This window comes from Eschrichtius robustus, chromosome 1, assembly GCF_028021215.1.
Source record: "Eschrichtius robustus isolate mEscRob2 chromosome 1, mEscRob2.pri, whole genome shotgun sequence".
NCBI classification, from domain to species: Eukaryota; Metazoa; Chordata; class Mammalia; order Artiodactyla; family Eschrichtiidae; genus Eschrichtius; species Eschrichtius robustus.
The window spans coordinates 165,044,137-165,063,283 of NC_090824.1; the positions used below are offsets into that span (position 1 = coordinate 165,044,137).

General features: G+C 44.0%; 1 protein-coding gene across 1 annotated transcript in view; it reads left to right on the top strand.

Moving 5' to 3' along the window:
- Positions 1 to 445: 445 nt before the first annotated feature.
- The window catches only part of SH3GL3 (SH3 domain containing GRB2 like 3, endophilin A3), a 43,313-nt gene continuing 24,611 nt past the window's right edge, over positions 446 to 19,147 (top strand). The window contains exons 1-4 of the mRNA XM_068537984.1: positions 446 to 589; positions 4,544 to 4,677; positions 8,714 to 8,872; positions 17,810 to 17,913. Of these exons, the coding sequence (XP_068394085.1) occupies positions 466 to 589; positions 4,544 to 4,677; positions 8,714 to 8,872; positions 17,810 to 17,913 (521 nt within the window). The 5' untranslated portion in view covers positions 446 to 465. The remainder of the gene's footprint in view (positions 590 to 4,543; positions 4,678 to 8,713; positions 8,873 to 17,809; positions 17,914 to 19,147) is intronic.

Genomic DNA, 19,147 nt, shown 5'->3' on the forward strand with positions numbered 1-19,147 from the left:
TTACATATCATCAGTCTGGATACACTCTTGGGGGTGGGGGGCTGTTAACCACCAGTTGGTTTGAAACATCCACCTCAGCAATTCTGTTCTTAGTTTGCAATTGGTCCCCAGGAAAATTTGTCTGCCCAGGTGTCAGCGTCTGACTCAGTGAGTAAGCTGTGGGTGGGGTAATGAGAGCCCCAGTTACTATTATTTGGGAGTCAACAGTGTGTGCCATAATTTCTATTTTTCATCATGTTTGTGCAACAGTGCCCTTAGCCCCCACCCTGGTTAAGAATCTAGAAAACCATGCGAGTAACTTGGTCACGCAAGTTACCTTCCTGTCTCAGGGCTCTGACATTTTGTCTAGGGCGATCTTGATTTCTCCAGCCCTGTTTGTTACATGCTATGTACCTGTCACTCCACCGTGCCATTTTAAGGAGTTACAAATGATAATGTTTTTAAGCATACAGAGCTAAGCTAGGAATGCTGAACACTGTGTCGAAGATCCGAGGACAGGTGAAAACCACGGGGTACCCACAGACGGAAGGCTTGCTGGGCGACTGCATGCTGAAATACGGGAAGGAGCTCGGGGAAGGCTCCACTTTTGGTGAGTATTCCCACATCACCCGGGAGAGCTGAGAACGCATCCTTTGTCGATTTTAGGTTATGCACAAAACCTTCATTTTAACAACACTTGTTATTTTTTTCATATTATCAAAGCAATACATGTTCGGGAATTCCCTGGCGGTCCAGTGGTTAAGACCCTGCTGCTTCCAATGCAGGGGGCACGGGTTCGATCCCTGGTTGGGGAACTAAGGTCCCGCATGCCGAGTGGTGCAGCCAAAAAATAAATAAATAAATAAATAAAAATTAAAAGAAAAGTAATACATGTTTATCGCAGGAAGTTTAGAAAACATAGGCAAGTAAAATAAAGGAAAATGCCAGCATCACCCATAGTTACCTACCCAGTGATGGGCCCAATTACACACTTTGCTGTATATCCTTTATACCTTTTGTTTATTCTTATATATATTCACACACACCTTTAAAAAAATTAAAATGGGGTTATAGTATACATACCCTAATTCCCTTTTGTAATCTGCTTATTCCCACTGGCTATAGCATGGTCCATGTCATAAGACAGTCTTCTACCATATTGTTTTTAAAGGCTGCATAATATTCCATGCATCCACAGTTCAATCAATCCTATTTAGGATATTTAGATTTTTCTTCTTTATGTGAAAAAAAAAAATTACATAGCATTTACGATAGCCACTTTCATGGATAAAGCTTTGGAAATATCCAAGATTATGTTCTTAGATGAAATTCCTGGTAGTGAAGTTGCTGAGTCAAGAGTATGCCCTATTTTTCAGGTTTTTGAAGCATAGTCCCAAATGACCCTCCAGAAAGGTTATACCATTTTGACACTCCTGCCAGGAAGGTATGAGAGTGTGTTTCTCAGCACAGGTACTAACTCTGGGAATTATCTTTTTAGTTTCCTTTTAACTCACTGATAATTTGATTCATAGCAAATAAAACTGATATCTGGGCGCTGTTTTAACTTTATTTTTTGGATTATGTGTGAGGTAGATTTTTTTTTTTCACGTTTGTCATCATCTTTGTGAATTGTATATTTATGTCCTTTGCCTATTTTTCTATTAAGGTGTTCTTTTTTTTCTTACTGGTTTATGAGCTTTTTCAGTGGTCAGGATACTTACTTTTTGTCTGTCTCATATGTTGATGAAGTTTTGCCCCAGGTAGGCCTATACCTTCTGATGTTGTAGGTGAAGGTTATTTTAATGGAACAAGATTTTTGCTTTTTATTTAGTGGGGCTCATTGGTCTTTTATGGTTTATGGCTTTGGTGTCATGTTTAGAAAAAATTTTCCGCTCCTCCCCGCTTCACTAATAAGCTGTGTAAATGTTTGTTTATACTTTATTTTCATACATATGTTTTCTTTTCTTACCTTTAAATTCCCAAGCTCCTGAATTTAATGGATGAGTACTGTGCAATAGGGTTTTAATTTTGTGTTCTCACAAATACATAGCTAGTTGCCCTAACACTTTATTGAAAAGTTCAACCTTTCTCTGCTGATTTTCTATAACTTTTTTTTATAAAATTTTATATATTTTAAGTTTGTTTCTGGTCTTTCTCTTCTGTTTTCTTGATCTGTACCCTGTTTTGATAAAGTGTCATGTTGTTTTAAATATTGTCATTTTAAAATATATTTTAATATATTTAACTAAAATTTCCCCTAGATGTTATAAAAATTTCATGGACATACTCATCTGTTTTATTTTTCCAGATGAAACTTAGAGTCATTTTAAGTCCCCTGTACTAAAAAAGAAGAAACTTATTAATTTTTTTTTTTTTCCCACACCACGTGGCTTGTAGGATCTTAGTTCCCCGACCAGGGATTGAACCCAGGCCCTTGGTAGTGAAAGCGCTGAGTCCTAACTACTGGACCCTCAGGGAATCCCCAAAAAACTTATTAAATTTTGATTGAGATTACTTTAAATTGATAAATTATATTGGGTGTGAATCGAACTTGATATGTTAAATCTTCCGGGAGAATTTGGCACGTTTGCTACTCATGTAGTGGTAGCAAAGCAAGATATGGAAATTGAGGATTCCGGTATTAGGCCATAGTCATTCATCTAGGAAAGTGGGGGGAAAGTCTTTTGAAAACTTAAAAAAAAAAATCCCATATGTTAAAACACTAGTTAGTCACAGAGGGTAACAGTATCCTTCAGAGCAGTATAATTTGAATTTTATTTTATTCCCTGGGTGAATGGGGCCAAGATGGCCTATTCCTTGTCCTGAAGGCTGACCAGTGGAGGGAACAGGAGAGACAGCCAGGCAGGCCCTAACATCCATGGACAGTCCTGCAGTGCGTCTGGTCAGGTGACAGGACAGGGGATTTGAAGGGCAGACAATTTGGTAGCTTCCTAGGTGTCCAGCGAGAGAGAGCTGACATCAGGAGGGCATTAGGAACAGAGGGGTTGCTTGCTGTTCTGATGAAAAGACTGTGCTGTCGGATTTCTTCTTGGGGCCACACAGAAACTTCCTCAAGTGCAGAGACCTCCACCGGTGGAGGCTGAGTCCCACGTCCTCGTGGAATTGGAATCCTGAGCAAGGAGATGGGATATCAAACCCATGGAGGTGACAGCTAATATTCAGAATGTCACCTTTGGCGCCTTCTAAGAAACATATTTGGAAATGTTTCCGTCAAAGCTAAATTAACTGACATTCTGGGGTGTGGGCACTGGTGTCAGAGTGAGCAGTGGGGTCAGAAGCCATATCCTCCATTTCTGACCAGCTGGGCAGGAAAGAGTCCCCAGGCCAGGAAAGGACGTTCTCATCTCCATCTCAGAATGAGTTAGAACCAGACTCTGGGGAGTTAGTTAAGGAGACATAGCCTCCCAGGAGGAACAAAGCTACCCATGCGCCAAAACAGAGTCTCGGTCAGCTGTGGTTTGGAGTAATGGTTTCCACTTACATTTTGCAAGGTCCTATAACATACACTATCTAGGCTATTTCTTAAAAAAAATAAAAAGTGAGGTGAGGTGATATTGCTATCCCTGTTTTACAGATGAATAAACTGTACATGCCTATTACTCGTAGGTGAAACAACTTGAAGGTCAGAATTAGCTAGAAATGCAAATTCTTGGGCTGGGATTTCAGGTCTTCTTCAAGCCTGGGAGTTGAGAGACCCCAAGCTCTAACATTTTATGAGATTGATTTGGAAAACCCCAACTACAGGAAAAAGAGTTCAGTTTAGTGCGGCATTTCCCAGAGATGTCTTCTAGAAAACCTGCAACCCTCATAGTGCTCAGCTACCAGGATGCCTGCTTGCAAATTACTGCAGGTTAGCTGGTGCCGAATACCAGGATTTAATCTAGCTAAAGCCGCCCATCGCTGCCCAAGTCTGGCATGGCTGGCCTGGACCTCACTGCAAGAGCAGACCCTTCCCACCCTGCTGAAAGGCTGTCCTGTGTGACACTGCCAGACTTTCTTTGACATCAGAAAGGGTAGGGAAACTTAGAACCATCTCAAGAATACAAGGAGTGGCCTCAAGAAGACCTAGCAGCTGGAAGCTGAGATGAGGTTTTATTCATTTATTTCTATTGTAATCTTTATTGGTTAATATTTAACCCCTGATGAATGAATCCTTTTATTGTTTACAAAGACGGATTTTGTTCTTGCGCCTCTAAGGAACCCTTGGTGCCAGTTCACAAAACTACCAGTTTAAAAAAAGAAGCTTTAACCCCATCTAGTGGCTGATACGGTAAGTGCCTCAGTCTGTCTGAGCCTCAGAGTTTTATTCTATGCGGTGGAGAAAGTGCAGAAGTAGTGAGGAAAATGTGGAAAATATTTAGAAAGACTTTCTCGTTTTTACATTTTCTTTTCTCTGGGTCAAGATCCAAAGGCCCCAGAGTTGAGGACCTTGTTACACACCATTGATCATCACAAACTTTTGGGAAAAAATTAAATAAATATCACTGTTAACTTAGAGTTAGGTCTGCTAAAAAACCTTTTTTATTTGTATTTTCTATTGAAGGCAATGCACTGATAGAAGTTGGCGAATCCATGAAGCTAATGGCTGAGGTGAAAGACTCTCTTGATATTAATGTAAAGCAAACTTTTATTGATCCACTTCAGTTACTACAAGACAAAGATTTAAAAGAGATTGGGGTAAGTTTTCTAGGCTATAAATCTGCCTGTTGCTATTTAGTATGATGTTTACACTATTTAAAATCATTAGAACATTTCTATAGCGACTCAGTGAAAGCATCATCTTATTGTGGGTGGTAAAAAAATAACTCAGTTATGTTTACCTGGCTCATTGGGAAAGAGTCCCAGGATCAATTAGCCCTTTATTTTGTACCTTATTGAAGCCAGCTAGGAGCCAAGCTCAAGATACATATTTCTACAGTCATTTCTCACATGACAAAATGACTGCATAACTTTGTACTGGATTTTTTAAAAAGCAATCTTTATTTATTTTTTAATACCTTTTTTTTTTTTTGCCACACCCCACGGCTTGTGGGATCTTAATTCCCTGACCAGGGATTGAACCCGGACCATCGGCAGTGAAAGCACAGAGTCCTAACCACTGGACTGCCAGCGAATTCCGTGTATTGGATTTTTGATTATCAAAATCATACCATACTAGCTGCATCTTTTTTTTTTAACATCTTTATTGGAGTATAATTGCTTTACAAGGATGTGTTAGTTTCTGCTGTATAACAAAGTGAATCAGCTATACATATACATATATCCCCATATCTCCTCCCTCTAGCATCTCCCTCCCACCCTCCCTATCCCACACCCCTCTAGGTGGTCACAAAGCACCGAGCTGATCTCGCTGTGCTATGCGGCTGCTTCCCACTAGCTATCTATTTTACATTTGGTAGTATTTATAAGTCCATGCCACTCTTTCACTTCGTCCCAGCTTACCCTTCCCCCTCCCTGTGTCCTCAAGTCCATTCTCTATGTCTACGTCTTTATTTCTGTCCTGCCCCTAGGTTCTTCAGAACCATGTTTTTTTTTTAGATTCCATATATATGTGTTAGCATATGGTATTTGTTTTTCTCTTTCTGACTTCCTTCACTCTGTTTGACATACTCTAGGTCCATCCATCTCACTACAAATAACTCAATTTCATTTCTTTCTATGGCTGAGTAATATTCTATTGTATATATGTGCCACATCTTCTTTATCCATTCATCTGTCGATGGACACTTAGGTTGCTTCCATGTCCTGGCTATTACTGGACAGCTACATGAAATTAGAACACTCCCTAGCTGCGTCTTTTGATACGTTGCACTAGTGATCGTTACTTTCCATTACTTCTTAAGGAAATCAGTACCTAGGAATCAACATTTTGTATCTGGAAAATGTTAAAAATGGCCCTCCAGAGCATACATGGGAGCTTTCAGGAACCTGTAGGTAATCACATGCCACTTGCTTGGTGGTGCTTTTGCAGATATGCAAAAACAGTCTTGAGACTTCTACCCTGCCAGGGACTTCTACTCTGGAGGGACAGGCTGCATCGAGACCTTCTTCGGGCACCCCCTTGAGAAGCTGCCCAGAAGACCTTCCTGGTGGTGCCTTGAGGCGTGATCTGAATGCAGCCTGGGCCAGCTTGGAAGTCATCCAAGCCTGGGGGATGTCCCCTTTTCCTTTCTTCAGGCCCAGATTCTCATGGTGTGGTCCCTGAGCAGCATCAGCTTCATGTGTTAGAAATGCAAATACTTGGGCCCTATTCCGGAGCTTCCTGATGCAAAGTCCTGGATGCCCGTATAGGCATTTAGAATTTACACCAAAACCAAAGGCTATGGAGGGGAATTCGGGAAGGTTGAAAGAAAAATGAAAGCAACCGTTCAGGAACTCCCAGGACATTCTGCTACCCGGCCCCCCACCCAGCGCCCCCGCCAGCACCCCTCCTCAGCTCCTTACTCCCATTGCCCTCTTCCCCTCAGGCCAGTCCTCCACTGGGCCCCAGAGTCCATTATCCTCATCTCCTCGGGGCCTTTGCCACATCCGGCATCCTCTCTCCGGAATCTCCCTTCTTCCCCTTTCTCTCTATCGGCTTCTTCGGGTTAACGTTTAAACACGTCAGCACAGCAGCCCTTGACTCCTGGCTTCACATCTCGGCCCCTCCAGTCCACTCTCCACACCACAGCCAGAGTCTTCCGAAGGTACAAGCCCCCAGTAGCTGCCCACTGACTTTGGAGGTAAAGATCCAGCACCGTAGTGCCTAATTCCTGGCCCCTCCTTCTCTCTACGGGTTGATCGCTCATCCCTTCCCACTTGAACTCTCTGCCGGCCTCAATTAATTACTTACAGTCTCCAGGGGATGTTTTGCTTTGTGCTCTCTTTTTATTCTTTGTCTTTCTCCTTTTCCACCTTCTCCTGGCTAAGTCATCTCACGTTGCAGATCTCAGCTCAGATGGTCGGTCCTTTGGGAAGCTCTTGTTCTCTCCCCGGCTTAATCAGGTGCTCCTTCTGTGCTCCCTGTGCTGTGAGCATAACTGCTTCTCTTTTTCTGTTGTTTGGCAGCAAATGCTTTGGAGTAAGGAGGCATGTTTTGTTCACTTTTGCATGACTAGCGCAGCCTTTGTGCTCACAAATTATTATTGAACAGATGATTCTAGAGAAGAGACATTCTGTGTTGTGGGGATGCCAAAACATCTTTCCCAAATGCAGAACCTTAGAACCAAATACCTCCTTTGCTGAAATACATAATATGCCATTTCTTCTTGTGCTGCTGACCTTGAAGAAAGCTGTACAGAAAGTCCACTGGACGACAGTGCTCTTCCACTGGACCTGGTTCAGTAGGGTAGCTAGTCATGGACACAAATGTGGATCCTGAGCGGTGAGCGGGAGAAATTTACAAAATGCACATATCCTTAAATGTTTCTCCCTATGCAAAAAAATAATTTTCTAAATGGTGTCTCTTGTTCTTCAACTCTGGTTTGATAGAGAAACTGTATAAATTTAAACTTAAATCCTATAGATGATCAAGAATTAAGAGTCTAATATTCAGAAGGCTTTTCATAGTCTCAACTGTGCTCTATATATCTTGGACATCTGGAGTGGAGAGCCTGTTCATTTAACACATGACTGACATATCTGTAAAAGGTCTTGTGGACTCAAAGTGCTTCTATAAATGTTTCGTCACCCATAAGTAGCCAGACTAAGCCTGGTTGTGCCCGTTTACAGCCACATATGTGGAGGCACAGAGAGATTCAGAGACTTGCCCAGAGTCAGAAGAACATGTCAGAAGAGAGATGATTCTGACTTTTTGTCCCATATACTCTTTTCACCCAATCATTATGGAGGTTAGAACCAGTGCTTTCCACTAAAAAGAATAGTCAAGTTACCCACATGCTTCAGTGGGACAATCTGTTTTCACATACACTTTCAATATCAAATATCTGTTTTCCAGGGGTTATGGTCATAAACTCCCTTGCCCTGTGCGGTTATCCCTTCTATAGTATTTCTGACATGGGATCCCTCTACTTGAACACAAACTGTGATGGGGAACTTACTACCACACAAGGCACTGCATTCCACGAATGGACACCTCTAATATTTATAATTGTTTTACTTTGTTAAAGAGATCATATTTTTAAAAAGAAATGCCATCATTTCAGAGGTTGCCTGTGAGCATCTGTCCTCTGTATCACATTCATCAAGGGCATTTATTCAACTTGTTCTGTAATTGTTTGGGAACTTTATGGAAGATGCATAAGTATTCTAGAGGATACTAGAAATTTGTGTTTTTATAATCTACTTCTTAGTGAGGAGTTGACCATAGTACCAGAAGAAACATACTTTTTTTGGGTATAGTTAATTTGGTTGGAAATTTTCTGGACATTAATGGAGCCTAAGTGAGGGGTCCTATAGAGAACCTTGGAAAATTAATCTGCATACTGATACTGCATCCTTATGTTCCATATAGACACTCATTCATTCTGTCTTCCATCCATCCATCCATCCATCCGTCTACCCATTCATTCATTCCACAAATATCCCTCGTAGACCGGCAGTGAAGGGAGCCTCTAATAGATGCTGAGTGCATGCAAAAGAAGTGTAAGGTGGGATCCTGCCCCCCAGAATTTATGCCAAGAAAAAGCAATGACTATTTTCACAGAAATGCTGAATATTCCTTTGTGCTGTGTTTGAGCATAACAGTTCTCTGAAGGACCCCTTTGTCTCTTAGCACCACCTGAAAAAGCTGGAAGGCCGCCGCCTGGATTACGATTATAAAAAGAAGCGAGTAGGTAAGATACCAGATGAAGAAGTCAGACAAGCAGTAGAAAAATTTGAAGAGTCAAAGGAGTTGGCTGAAAGAAGCATGTTTAATTTTTTAGAAAATGATGTAAGTATTTAAACCAAACAGGAGACTTTAATGTGAATGAAAACATTGACTGTATGACTAGGGTCAGCATGTTGAGAAGCTCTGGAGCCTTAGTTGTTACAAAGTTTCTGGAATTTTCCATAACCGTTATCGCCTGCCTAAGAAATAGCTTCAGATATCCAGCAAGTCCTGACTCAAATCTCAGATCTGGAGAAGTCCTGTTGATCCTGGAATTGCTTCAGAGATGTGCTCAGGTTGGCCCTGGGGAGGTGGGGTTTTCTTAGGTGAAGTGCGTCGTAGACCAGCCTTTGTATTTGAGGCCGTAGCATTGGTGGTTTTGCAGGAGAATGGAAAGCCCAAGTCATGTGGTAATTTGCAGTTTTGCTAAGACTGTGAAGAGTGCTCAGTGAGACAGATGTTTGAGGAGGAGCAGCTCTCTTGGCTAGTGAGAGAGCCTCACTCATCACCCAGCTCTCTGATGCCTTTACTTGTCATAGTGAACCTTTGGGATATAAAAGCAAGACCTAAGTTTTTCAGCTGTACCATAGTGGTGCTTGTGAACTTGGGGATTGTGAAGGTCTTGACACATACCCCTCAGAAATGCTAACATCCTATTGTACCGTGACTCCTGCCACCAGCTCTTATTTTATTTGTCCAAGTAAAGTTAGATTAAATGGAACTAAAGAGGATGGTAACCCCCAAGTGGGCACCATGAAGGCTGAAGGCCACCCTTCTTTGCCTTGGCAGTGAGAAGTCATTTGGCATTTTTTACTGCCTGATGGGAAGAGCCCTTGGCCACCTGCCCCGTTCGGAGTTCCCACCCTAAGTCCAGCTTCTGTGATGCCACGAGCCACCTCAGCCCAGCATTAGCTTTGGACCTATTTGTTGGACTTTCAAACCTGTTGGCACAAGTCAGAGGGTTTATTTTTCTGCAACACTGTGTTCTACTTCTAATAATTGATTAAAAGGTACATTGAGGTCTTGCATCTTTCAAGTCAAGTCAAACCAAATGTACTGAGCACCTTTTATCTGCCATGGTGTTGTGGGGGAATTATGTCTACTGTTGACAAGACATTAACCCTGGAGGAAACAATGTGAAATCCCCATGTCCATTAAACCTCAGTACCAAAAAGTGCATTCTATTATGCTTCTCCTTTAAATATCTTATCAGGTTTTTTTCTTTTACATCTTATGAGAAATAGGAAGAGGTATAACAGTTTTCCCTGTTTTTCTTTGTTGTTTTCTTTCCCTTAAAAATAGAAATTTCCTTGAAATTATCCCCTAGCAATAGGCCATTTGGTTTGGTTTTGTCTTGGATTGCCATATTTGATTTTTTGAAGTGTGAGGTATCAGATGCATGTATTCCTTATCAGCCTGCAGCAAACGTTGCCCTTCCAGTCCTGGGTCCTTTAGAGGTAGATTTAAACTCTGAGGTTGAATCTCATGTGTCAGACGTGCTGTCTCACCCATGCGCTTTATTCATGACCTTTATTCATGATCTGTGATGAGCTATTGCAAAGTACTCCATTAGGGAGGCCTGTCTCAGTTGCTGTGGTCTTGGCAATTGACCCAAGAGACCTCAGTTTCCCTTCAGTATGGGAAACTTCAGTATGGGAGCATGGGCTGCTCCCTCATTTTAGGGCCTGGGTCCACGTCTTCACTGGCAGCCATGGAAACTGGCCATTGAGATGGGAGGAGATCAGAATAATGAAACGGTGGAGGACTTTCAAAGGCTGCCTTGGAAACAGGCTCCATCTCTTTCTCTTCCCACCTTTCCTAGTGCCATTTTTAACTGTAATGGTTACCCTGCGTGCTATGGTTGCTGATTCTCAAGATAATGGCAGTGCTAAGGAGACTGATGGTGGTGAGATGAGGATGACAGTGACGAAAGCTACCAGTTACTGAGTGACTTATGATAGGGAGGCTGCTCTTACCTTTGCCTCTCCCAGGTTTATAGTTGAGGAGACTCACAAGTTATCGTGGAAGCTCCAGAAGACTGCCTTCTTTCTCTTCTTGGGGTAACAGCAAGTAGACCTAGAAAGGGACAACCTTGTCTTTTCCCATGACAGTGTCTCACCATATCCAGGTGGTCTGGCAGTCCTGTTGATGAGGCAAGGTCTAGAAAATGTTCTCCAGTTCCCCTTGGACCTGACATGCTAATACTGAAACTGCCTGGTGCTTGAGGATAAATAGTGGGTGTGACTTATTGGGGGAAAGACAAAGAAGCAATACATGGTGGGATGAGGCATTCTTTGAACCCTCAGGCCTGTCCTTGGCCCTTCTCCAGCAACCAGGCCAGGCCCAGTGGCTCTGCAGCTCGCAGAACCCTGACTTCCTGCTCCCTCTGGGTCACCAACCTCATGTCCATCCTTCGTCACTCAGACTTCTGTATCCATGTCTGCTTCTTTTCATGGTGAGGAAGCTTGGAATGAAGAGCTGTGCTTCAGGATGGCTGGTGATGGCTGGGGTTTCTTCCAGGAACTAAAGATGGCTGGGATCTGTCTAATTCCCAGATTAAACACAGTGGGTCTGCAGGCCCTGCCTTTGCCCAATGGATTGGACATTCCACCTGACCTGGTACCTGCTAGAGACCAGGTATATGCCTGCTTCTTGAGGACAGACTCTGTCAAACACGTGGCCTCAGGGACATGGTGGCAGGCAGCAGAGGCCCTGGCACTTTCTCCAAACACAAGTGGGACATGATTATCTTATTGTGGGTTACAGGTTTGGGTTATCCGTCAGAACTGATCATCCTTTTGGGTTCTGACTGATTGAGGGATTGACACAAAAACCAGATTGGAATCAAGGGGAAGCCCTTTTAACTGATGAGAACACCCAATGATTGTAAGATACAGGCCTCCTGGTCACCTGTGTTGGAGGGGATGGCATGGCCAACCCACGTCCCGATTGCACTGTCTGCTCATTGCACCCTCATTGGCAAAAGCCTCCCCGATGCAGAGCCAGCCTGACTCTCACACCCAGACACAGGCTGAGACCCACGGCCTCTGGCCATGCAGAGCAGAGAACCCATCCTACTAATTAAGGAACATTCCTCGATCTCATCCACAGGGGGAGGAGTGAAGCTGGGCTGGGGAAAGGGCTTGCAAGTGTTCCCTCCAAAGAGAAAGTGAAAAGCAGAGTAGCGTGAAGGAAGGGAGACCATATGAGGTGGCATGTCTGGAGCTCTGGGGCCACCTGCCCAACTCTGTCTGACAGTAACAATGCAAACCCCAAAGTCTCGTTCTCCAGGGAACAGGCGGTATCTTCTCCAGCCCTCATGTCCTATAGCCCTGGCTAAGACACGGTAAAAGCTTCACCAGATACTGCCTACAAAATCTGTCTGCCAAAGATCTGTCTGATGTGAGGAGAACTCCAACCGGAACCAACAGGCTTGGTCTTTCCCGGGTCTCCAAATGCAGATCATGCAACTCTTCCTAGGATTTTCTGGAGGTTTCCAGGACGTGGTTGCTCATCTGTCCTCACATCTGCATTCTCCCAACTGAGAGACAAATAGGGCAGCCAAACAAGGGTGACAAACCAGCCTCCTGCCTAGAGGAGAGGACTGTCTGGAAAATCGAGTGGGCACCTTGGGCCTGGGTCCACACGGGCCTCCAACTACTTACCCCAGACCTTGTCTAGACCTTAGAGCCACCTTCAGGGAGAGTGAGGTGGGCAGAGCAGAAAAGCTGCTTCACAAACCCACTTTCTTCAAGAATACAGACCCCAGGGCCAGGCCCCTCTTGCCTTTCCAGCACAGGGTCCAGTCACCCTGGGTGTCAGGGTCCCCTAATCTCATCAGTCAGATGGATCACTCCTCCTCCTATCATGTGGAAAGAAGGAAGGGGTGGTGAGAAGGCCCTGAGCTGTTTACTCCAACATTCGTTCCTAAGGGAAAGTGGCATCTGTTTTTCTACCTATTTTTGGCAGAGTAGGGAATGGGGTAATCAAAGAGAAGAGTCTCCTTTGGCGCCATGCTGTCGTCCTTGGGGGTCTTGTCAGTAAGTGCTGGATTGGAGCCCTTGAGCATCACTTCACCTCTTGTCCGGAGCTGAGTAGCTTCCTATTCTACACGCAGATGCAAGCCAGGAGGTGTTTTGGTCCATGAGATTTCCCAGGACCCCAGAGGGGCAGGTCTAGGGCTGGTTCTTTCTGCTGTGCCAGGCTGGGATGAGGCACCCAGAGCAGCCCTCCCCTAGGAGAGGGACCCCTGTGTCCCCCACAGTTAGCTCTGAGGTGGGGGTACAGGATATTCAGCAGTTGGTTCCCAGTCTCCACCGCCATTTCTTGGGAATGCTAAATCGCTCCTAGGCCTGTTAACGCTCTCCTCTTCTGTCTTCGCAGAGAAGTTTATTCCTCACGACGCGACATAATGGAATGTAGGTCTTTGACATTGGCAGGGGCCAGAAATATCACACAGAAGATGCCATTTCAGTCTGATGAGGCCAGGCACCTGCAGTATTCTCTAAGCTCTCCTGATACAAATCCCCAGCCTGGGGACCCTCCCTCTGTCCATGGGCTCCCAGAACAAGTGGAATTACTAGATTCCAGATTCCTGGGTTCTTTCCATTGGTCTAGAGTGGTGTTCCCCAAAATTCATTCCATGGGATGTAGTGTGTGTTGCATGAATAATGTCTTTATGATCAAATAAGTTTGGGAAAGCCTGGGTTAACCAAAACAAAACAGGTTTGCTTTATCACAAGACTTTTCAGAGTCTTTACATGAATATATGAAAAATTAATCTCCAAGAGATTCCTAAAAGAGGATACACAAGGCAGTTTCTCAAACTTATTTGACAATAGAACTCTTCCACATCACTATTATTATTATTATTTTATTATTGACATATCAAGGGACTTGTAATGTATCGAATAAGGCATTTAGGAAGTATTGGACTAGTAGAAAGAAAGCACTCCCGACAAAGAGTGAAAGACCTGATATCTGGTTGTGGTTTTGCCTCTGTTCAGCTATATGCCCCTAGAAAGTCACTTTCACCTTTACAGTGTCAGGCAAATGAACCCCTGCATGCAAGAAATTCTTTAGAAGTATAAAGTGGAGAATAAGAGTGTAGAGGATTATTATCCATGTTATTAATTTAATACGAATTTAATGGCCTGACTCAAACTTTCTCAGAAACTCTAAATAAATGCCTTTGCCTTATTGGAAAAGGCATCTGTTTATGACCAGACTGCAAAATTCCTGAGAAATTTTCCTCCAGCTTCTCTGAGGAATCCAAAAAGAGTGGAGTCTTTGATATGACAGAGCCAGAAATCAGTTGGATTATCACAATTCACATCGAAGGTGGCCTCCATTGGAAGTACGTCATTTCACTTGTGAAAGGGGACAGCTTGCCAGGTCCCAGGAGATGCACATTTCTGCATTCATGCATGCTGTGTGTACTGTGTATTCCAAGGATCTGGGCGGGGCATTACCTATTCACGTCAAGTTCTCTCTGTTCTCGCCGTGGTCTTCAGAGTGTGCCTCTGTGCCCATTTACCTGGCTGCCGACCAGTCCCTTGGTAACTGATTGTTGGAGGGTCTGAGGAGATTTCACAGCCCTACTCCTTCTCTGCCACCCCAATTTCCATATCCCTGTTGCAGAGAGTTGATCTTAGAGGGCCTTTACTATGCAATCCTTTGAGCCATTCTTCCTTTGGTACAGCCAAAGTTCCACAAGCCCCCTCAATGGCTGTTGGTCCACAGGCTCCCCCAGTGGCTCAGATCCCACCCAAGTGTCCCTGGACACTTTCCACAGCTCCTGGGAACTTCTCCCGCTCTTAGTCTCTGCCCCCATCCCCAGCGCTAAGGTACTTCCAACAGCCTCAGTGGGTTAATTAGCCCCATGAGTTTGGTTCCTATGAGTCTCAAGGTAACAACTCCCATCCCCCATAAACAGGGGTCCCTGACCAGAGCTAGTCCCATTGTTATATTTTGCTTCATTTGAGAATAGGCCAAAGCAGCTCTGAAATGGCAGTGTCCTATTGCTGCTGAATCATCACAGATCTGTGGCTTAAAACAACACAAATCTATTATCTTAAAGACTGCAGGTTGGAAGTCCTGAAATCAAGGTATTGGCAGGGCTGAATTCCTCCTGGAGGCTGTAGGGAAGAACCCATTTCTTTGTCTTTTCCAACTTCTAGAGGCCACCTGCATCCCTTGGTTCATAGCCTCTTCCTCCACTTCAAAGCCAGCAGTGAAGCACCTTCAAATCTCTCACTCTGGTTCTGCTTCCACTGACGCATCTCCTTTTCTTACTCTAACCCTCCTGCCTTCCTCTTAAAGCACCCTGGAATTATTTTGGGCCCACCCAGATGATGCAGGTAATCTCCTATTCCCAGAGCCTTTACATAAATCACATCTGCAAAGGCCCTCTTGCCATCTAGTAATATATTCACAGATTTGGAGAAATAGGACTTGGACGTCTTTGGGGGCCACTTTTCTGTCCAGCAAAAGCTCCTTCTGGTTTCATGGTTCCATGTACCTCCCAGGTAGTGTCACAGTCCTCACCCCGCCCGTTTGTCAGCCAGCACCGCCTTTGTCTGGCCTCTGCCTCCTTCACCTCTAGCTGCCCCACAGGGAAGTCTGTTTGCATCATGAGTTTCTCACTTGAGGCATCTGAGCTGGGTGTGACCTCATCTGTAACAGCAAGTGCACTTTACTTTCAGAGACCGGAGCTAATTCTCTGGTAATTCTGTTCCACTGTGTGTGTCATGGGCACCCTTCCGGGGTGTGAGGTCACACTTTACTCTCAAGACGGCACCAGCCAAGTGGCAGCACAGGTCTCAGGGGGCAGTGGAATTAAGTTTTTCTTCTCATCCCAGGTGACATCTCCTGCTTCAATAGGTGAATTTGCCAAATTGAGTGGTGTGGCCAGTAGAAGAAATGTTTTACCTTCTGGACAGGTTTTGACTCTTGCCAGGCCTGGGTTTATTGCAACCTTGATTCTGCCAGTTCAGGTATTGAATTCTCATTGGGGTTTGGGAAACAGAGGCCACCTGCATGCAGCTCACTGCTCATGGCCCGGGGACAGCTGGAAGCTTCCATTTTTCTGGCAGGGAAAGGCAGATAATCCACTTGGGGCACCACATGGCTTCACTGTCAACAAGAGACTTATAGCTTCATAACCACCTCTTCAGCAGTTGCATTGAGCACCTACTATGTGCAGGCGCTGTACAGCACTGCTGTTGTCTTCCAGGTATTAAGGGACCCCAAGATCCATTTCCTTCCCAAAGTCAGCCATCCAATGAATCCAAATGCCTCTCCGGAATACATAATCTAGTATTTTAGCCACATCAGAGATGATAGCTGGTGATCCCCCTCCCAACACCACGTGTGTTTCAAGGAATATTCATTCAACTACCTTTCACTGTTCCCTTAAAAATTATAAGATGTCAAGCATATTTCAAAGTGGGTATTAATATATAAATTAACTTTACTAAAGATAAAGAAGTGTGGTGCAGATTTTAACCAGCACACAGCTCTTACACTGTAAGGAATCCATAGCAGATTCTACTGTGATCCTGTTAGGCTGTGGTGCTGGACTTATTTAAAAGTATGTGTAAAAGCCAAAGAGGTGAAACTTAAGAAATCCTTAGGATTTTGTAGGGGCCAGGCTGTCTTTGTTTTGTTTATTGAGTTTTTGGAAATTTAAGGCTAGGCTTGTTGCTCTTCCAGCCACAGAGTGTGGTAAAGTAAACGTAATACGGTGGGATTTCATCGTGCAGACGCTGATCACAGTATGGCCCAAGTGGAAGTCCATGTATATCTTACATGAACATGAACCCGTGTTTAAAATGGTGTACATGGGCAAGGAAAATGAAAGTATAGACAGCTAAAGCACAGTCAATAATAGCAAATGAAAATAGGTTGGATCTTTGAAGGCAAAGGAGTCCATGATTGGTTTTGCAGGGTGAGGGTGTAAGGGTGAATAAACAGGCAGACTTTCCCCTAAGCTGATTAGCAAATGAAGTAAGGAGGTGATGCATGGACTATGGGGAAGCTTAGGAAAGAGGGGGATTGATTTTGATTTGTGCCTTTGTCTGGTTCTGGAGTTCACGGGATTCACGCTGCCTCCCACCCCCTCCCCGTCCCATCACCTCAACCCAGTGGTCCTGCCTCTGAGGCTTGTGGAAATCAGCTTAATGAATCATTCTTTTCTGTAGCAGCCCCTCAAACACGTAGGGAAGCAGGGAAGGGAGCTCCAGTGCCCTACTGGAGATGGCTCTTCCTCAAATTATGCATCCCCAGGCCTTCCAGGCTTTTTTATGTAACATAACTTTTTCATTTTATTTTTTTACGTCCACTGTAATTTTTGTCACTAATTTCATGAATGTCTTGCTTCATGGGAAAGAGAGCTGCCAGAGTCTTTCTAGTTCATTCCTTTGGGCTGTTTTTTTCAGGGAAATGATTTTGTGCTGATGGCAACAAAAACATACAGGGGGCAACAAAAACATATAGGGGGCTGGCAAGTCTTGGCCTGGTGCGTGCCCTGCTTCCTGGCTTCCCTTCTTATCCGAGAACAGCTTAATTTACTTAGTTTCTTGATGTGACTTAGCTAGAAAGTGCCCATAGAGACACTTCGCTAAGGAAGCAGTTCATTTACTAAACCTTGGCTTCAGTTGTAATTGGAAAAGCTTTATCTCTCCGTTTTCAGATCCGTGAACTTTATAGCATAAACATCTCCTGAGAAGATCATCTAATTGGAAAAGTAGACTTTTTTTTTTATTGAGTTAAATCAACTTCATAATCACAAATAAATTTAAACATGTTTTTCCAGCATTTATAGCTCTATACCATGACCTGTGTGATCATTACTTCGCAATGAAATGAAATGAAATAGACCAGAGCCCAGGCAAACAGGGCGCTTCCCTGCAAAGCTGCGTCTTTGTTGCTGGTCTCTTCTCTTTCTGAACATTACACAGGCGCTGGCCTCCATGGAGTAATTTTCCACTTCTGCTGCAGGTAGAACAAGTCAGCCAGTTGGCCGTGTTTATAGAGGCAGCTTTAGACTATCACAGACAGTCCACAGAGATTCTGCAGGAGCTACAGAGCAAGCTACAGATGCGGTAAGAGCCTTCACGTTCATTACAAGCCTAGGGCTGCAGAGTTAAAATCAATCGAAATCAGTCTCTCTCTCTTTCTCTCCATCTCCCCCTTCCCACTGCCCCGTTCTGGTTTGAATTTTCTTTAGCTGGCTTTCATGGTTGGGTGTGGGATAGCACTGAGATAATAAATACATGGCTTTGGCCAATAGGACAGAACTGGGAAAAGGGATCTGGCAGCTTTTCTCCTTTTTCTTTTCACTCAAGCCCTTACTCATGACCTGTGTTTAGGGCAACCAAAGTTGCTCACTTGCCTTCGAATTCAGCCCTTACAGAGCTGTCCTGGCCTCACTGCTGACTTGATGAGAGTTTAGCTGGGGGTGGGATGGCATATACTCCCTACCCAACATCTAGGGATGTGGAGAGGAGTGAGATGATATTCAGATAGTATGTAAATGTCTCGAAAAAGATGTGTTTTTACCTCACCAGCACAAATACCAGCCCATGTTCATAACGTTGACCCTGAGAGATATTGAAAGAGTCAAAAATACCCTCTGAATGGTCAAAGAAACATTGCTGGGTTCCCTGTGACTTTACTGATAAACGTATTCTCTACTTTACTGAAAATTAGTGATATATGTAGCGTGCGTGGCAAACCTATTAATTAAAATACTGGGTTAAAAAACTACCCTAATTTTTGACCAGGTTTGATAACAGAAAATTGTTTTACACAGGATGATTATAATGAATAAATTTGGAGGGATTTTTGCTTAAATCAATGCAGTAATTATAGAGGGAAGACAAAAGGTGTGTACAGTCTCTGAACTCTCCACTTTTGTAGGCAGGTAGTTCATCTACTGCTCACATGAGCATCGTTTCTTTTTTTTTTTTTTTTAATTTTTTAAAATGCATTTTAAATTTATTTATTTATTTATTTATGGCTGTGTTGGGTCTTCGTTTCTGTGCGAGGGCTTTCTCTAGTTGCGGCAAGCGGGGGCCACTCTTCATCGCAGTGCGCGGGCCTCTCACTATCGCGGCCTCTCTTGTTGCGGAGCACAGGCTCCAGACGCGCAGGCTCAGTAGTTGTGGCTCACGGGCCCAGTTGCTCCGCGGCATGTGGGATCTTCCCAGACCAGGGCTCAAACCCGTGTCCCCTGCACTGGCAGGCAGATTCTCAACCACTGCGCCACCAGGGAAGCCCCTGAGCATCGTTTCTTAATTCTATCTTTATATGAGGAAAAGGAGGAGGAAGCTAACA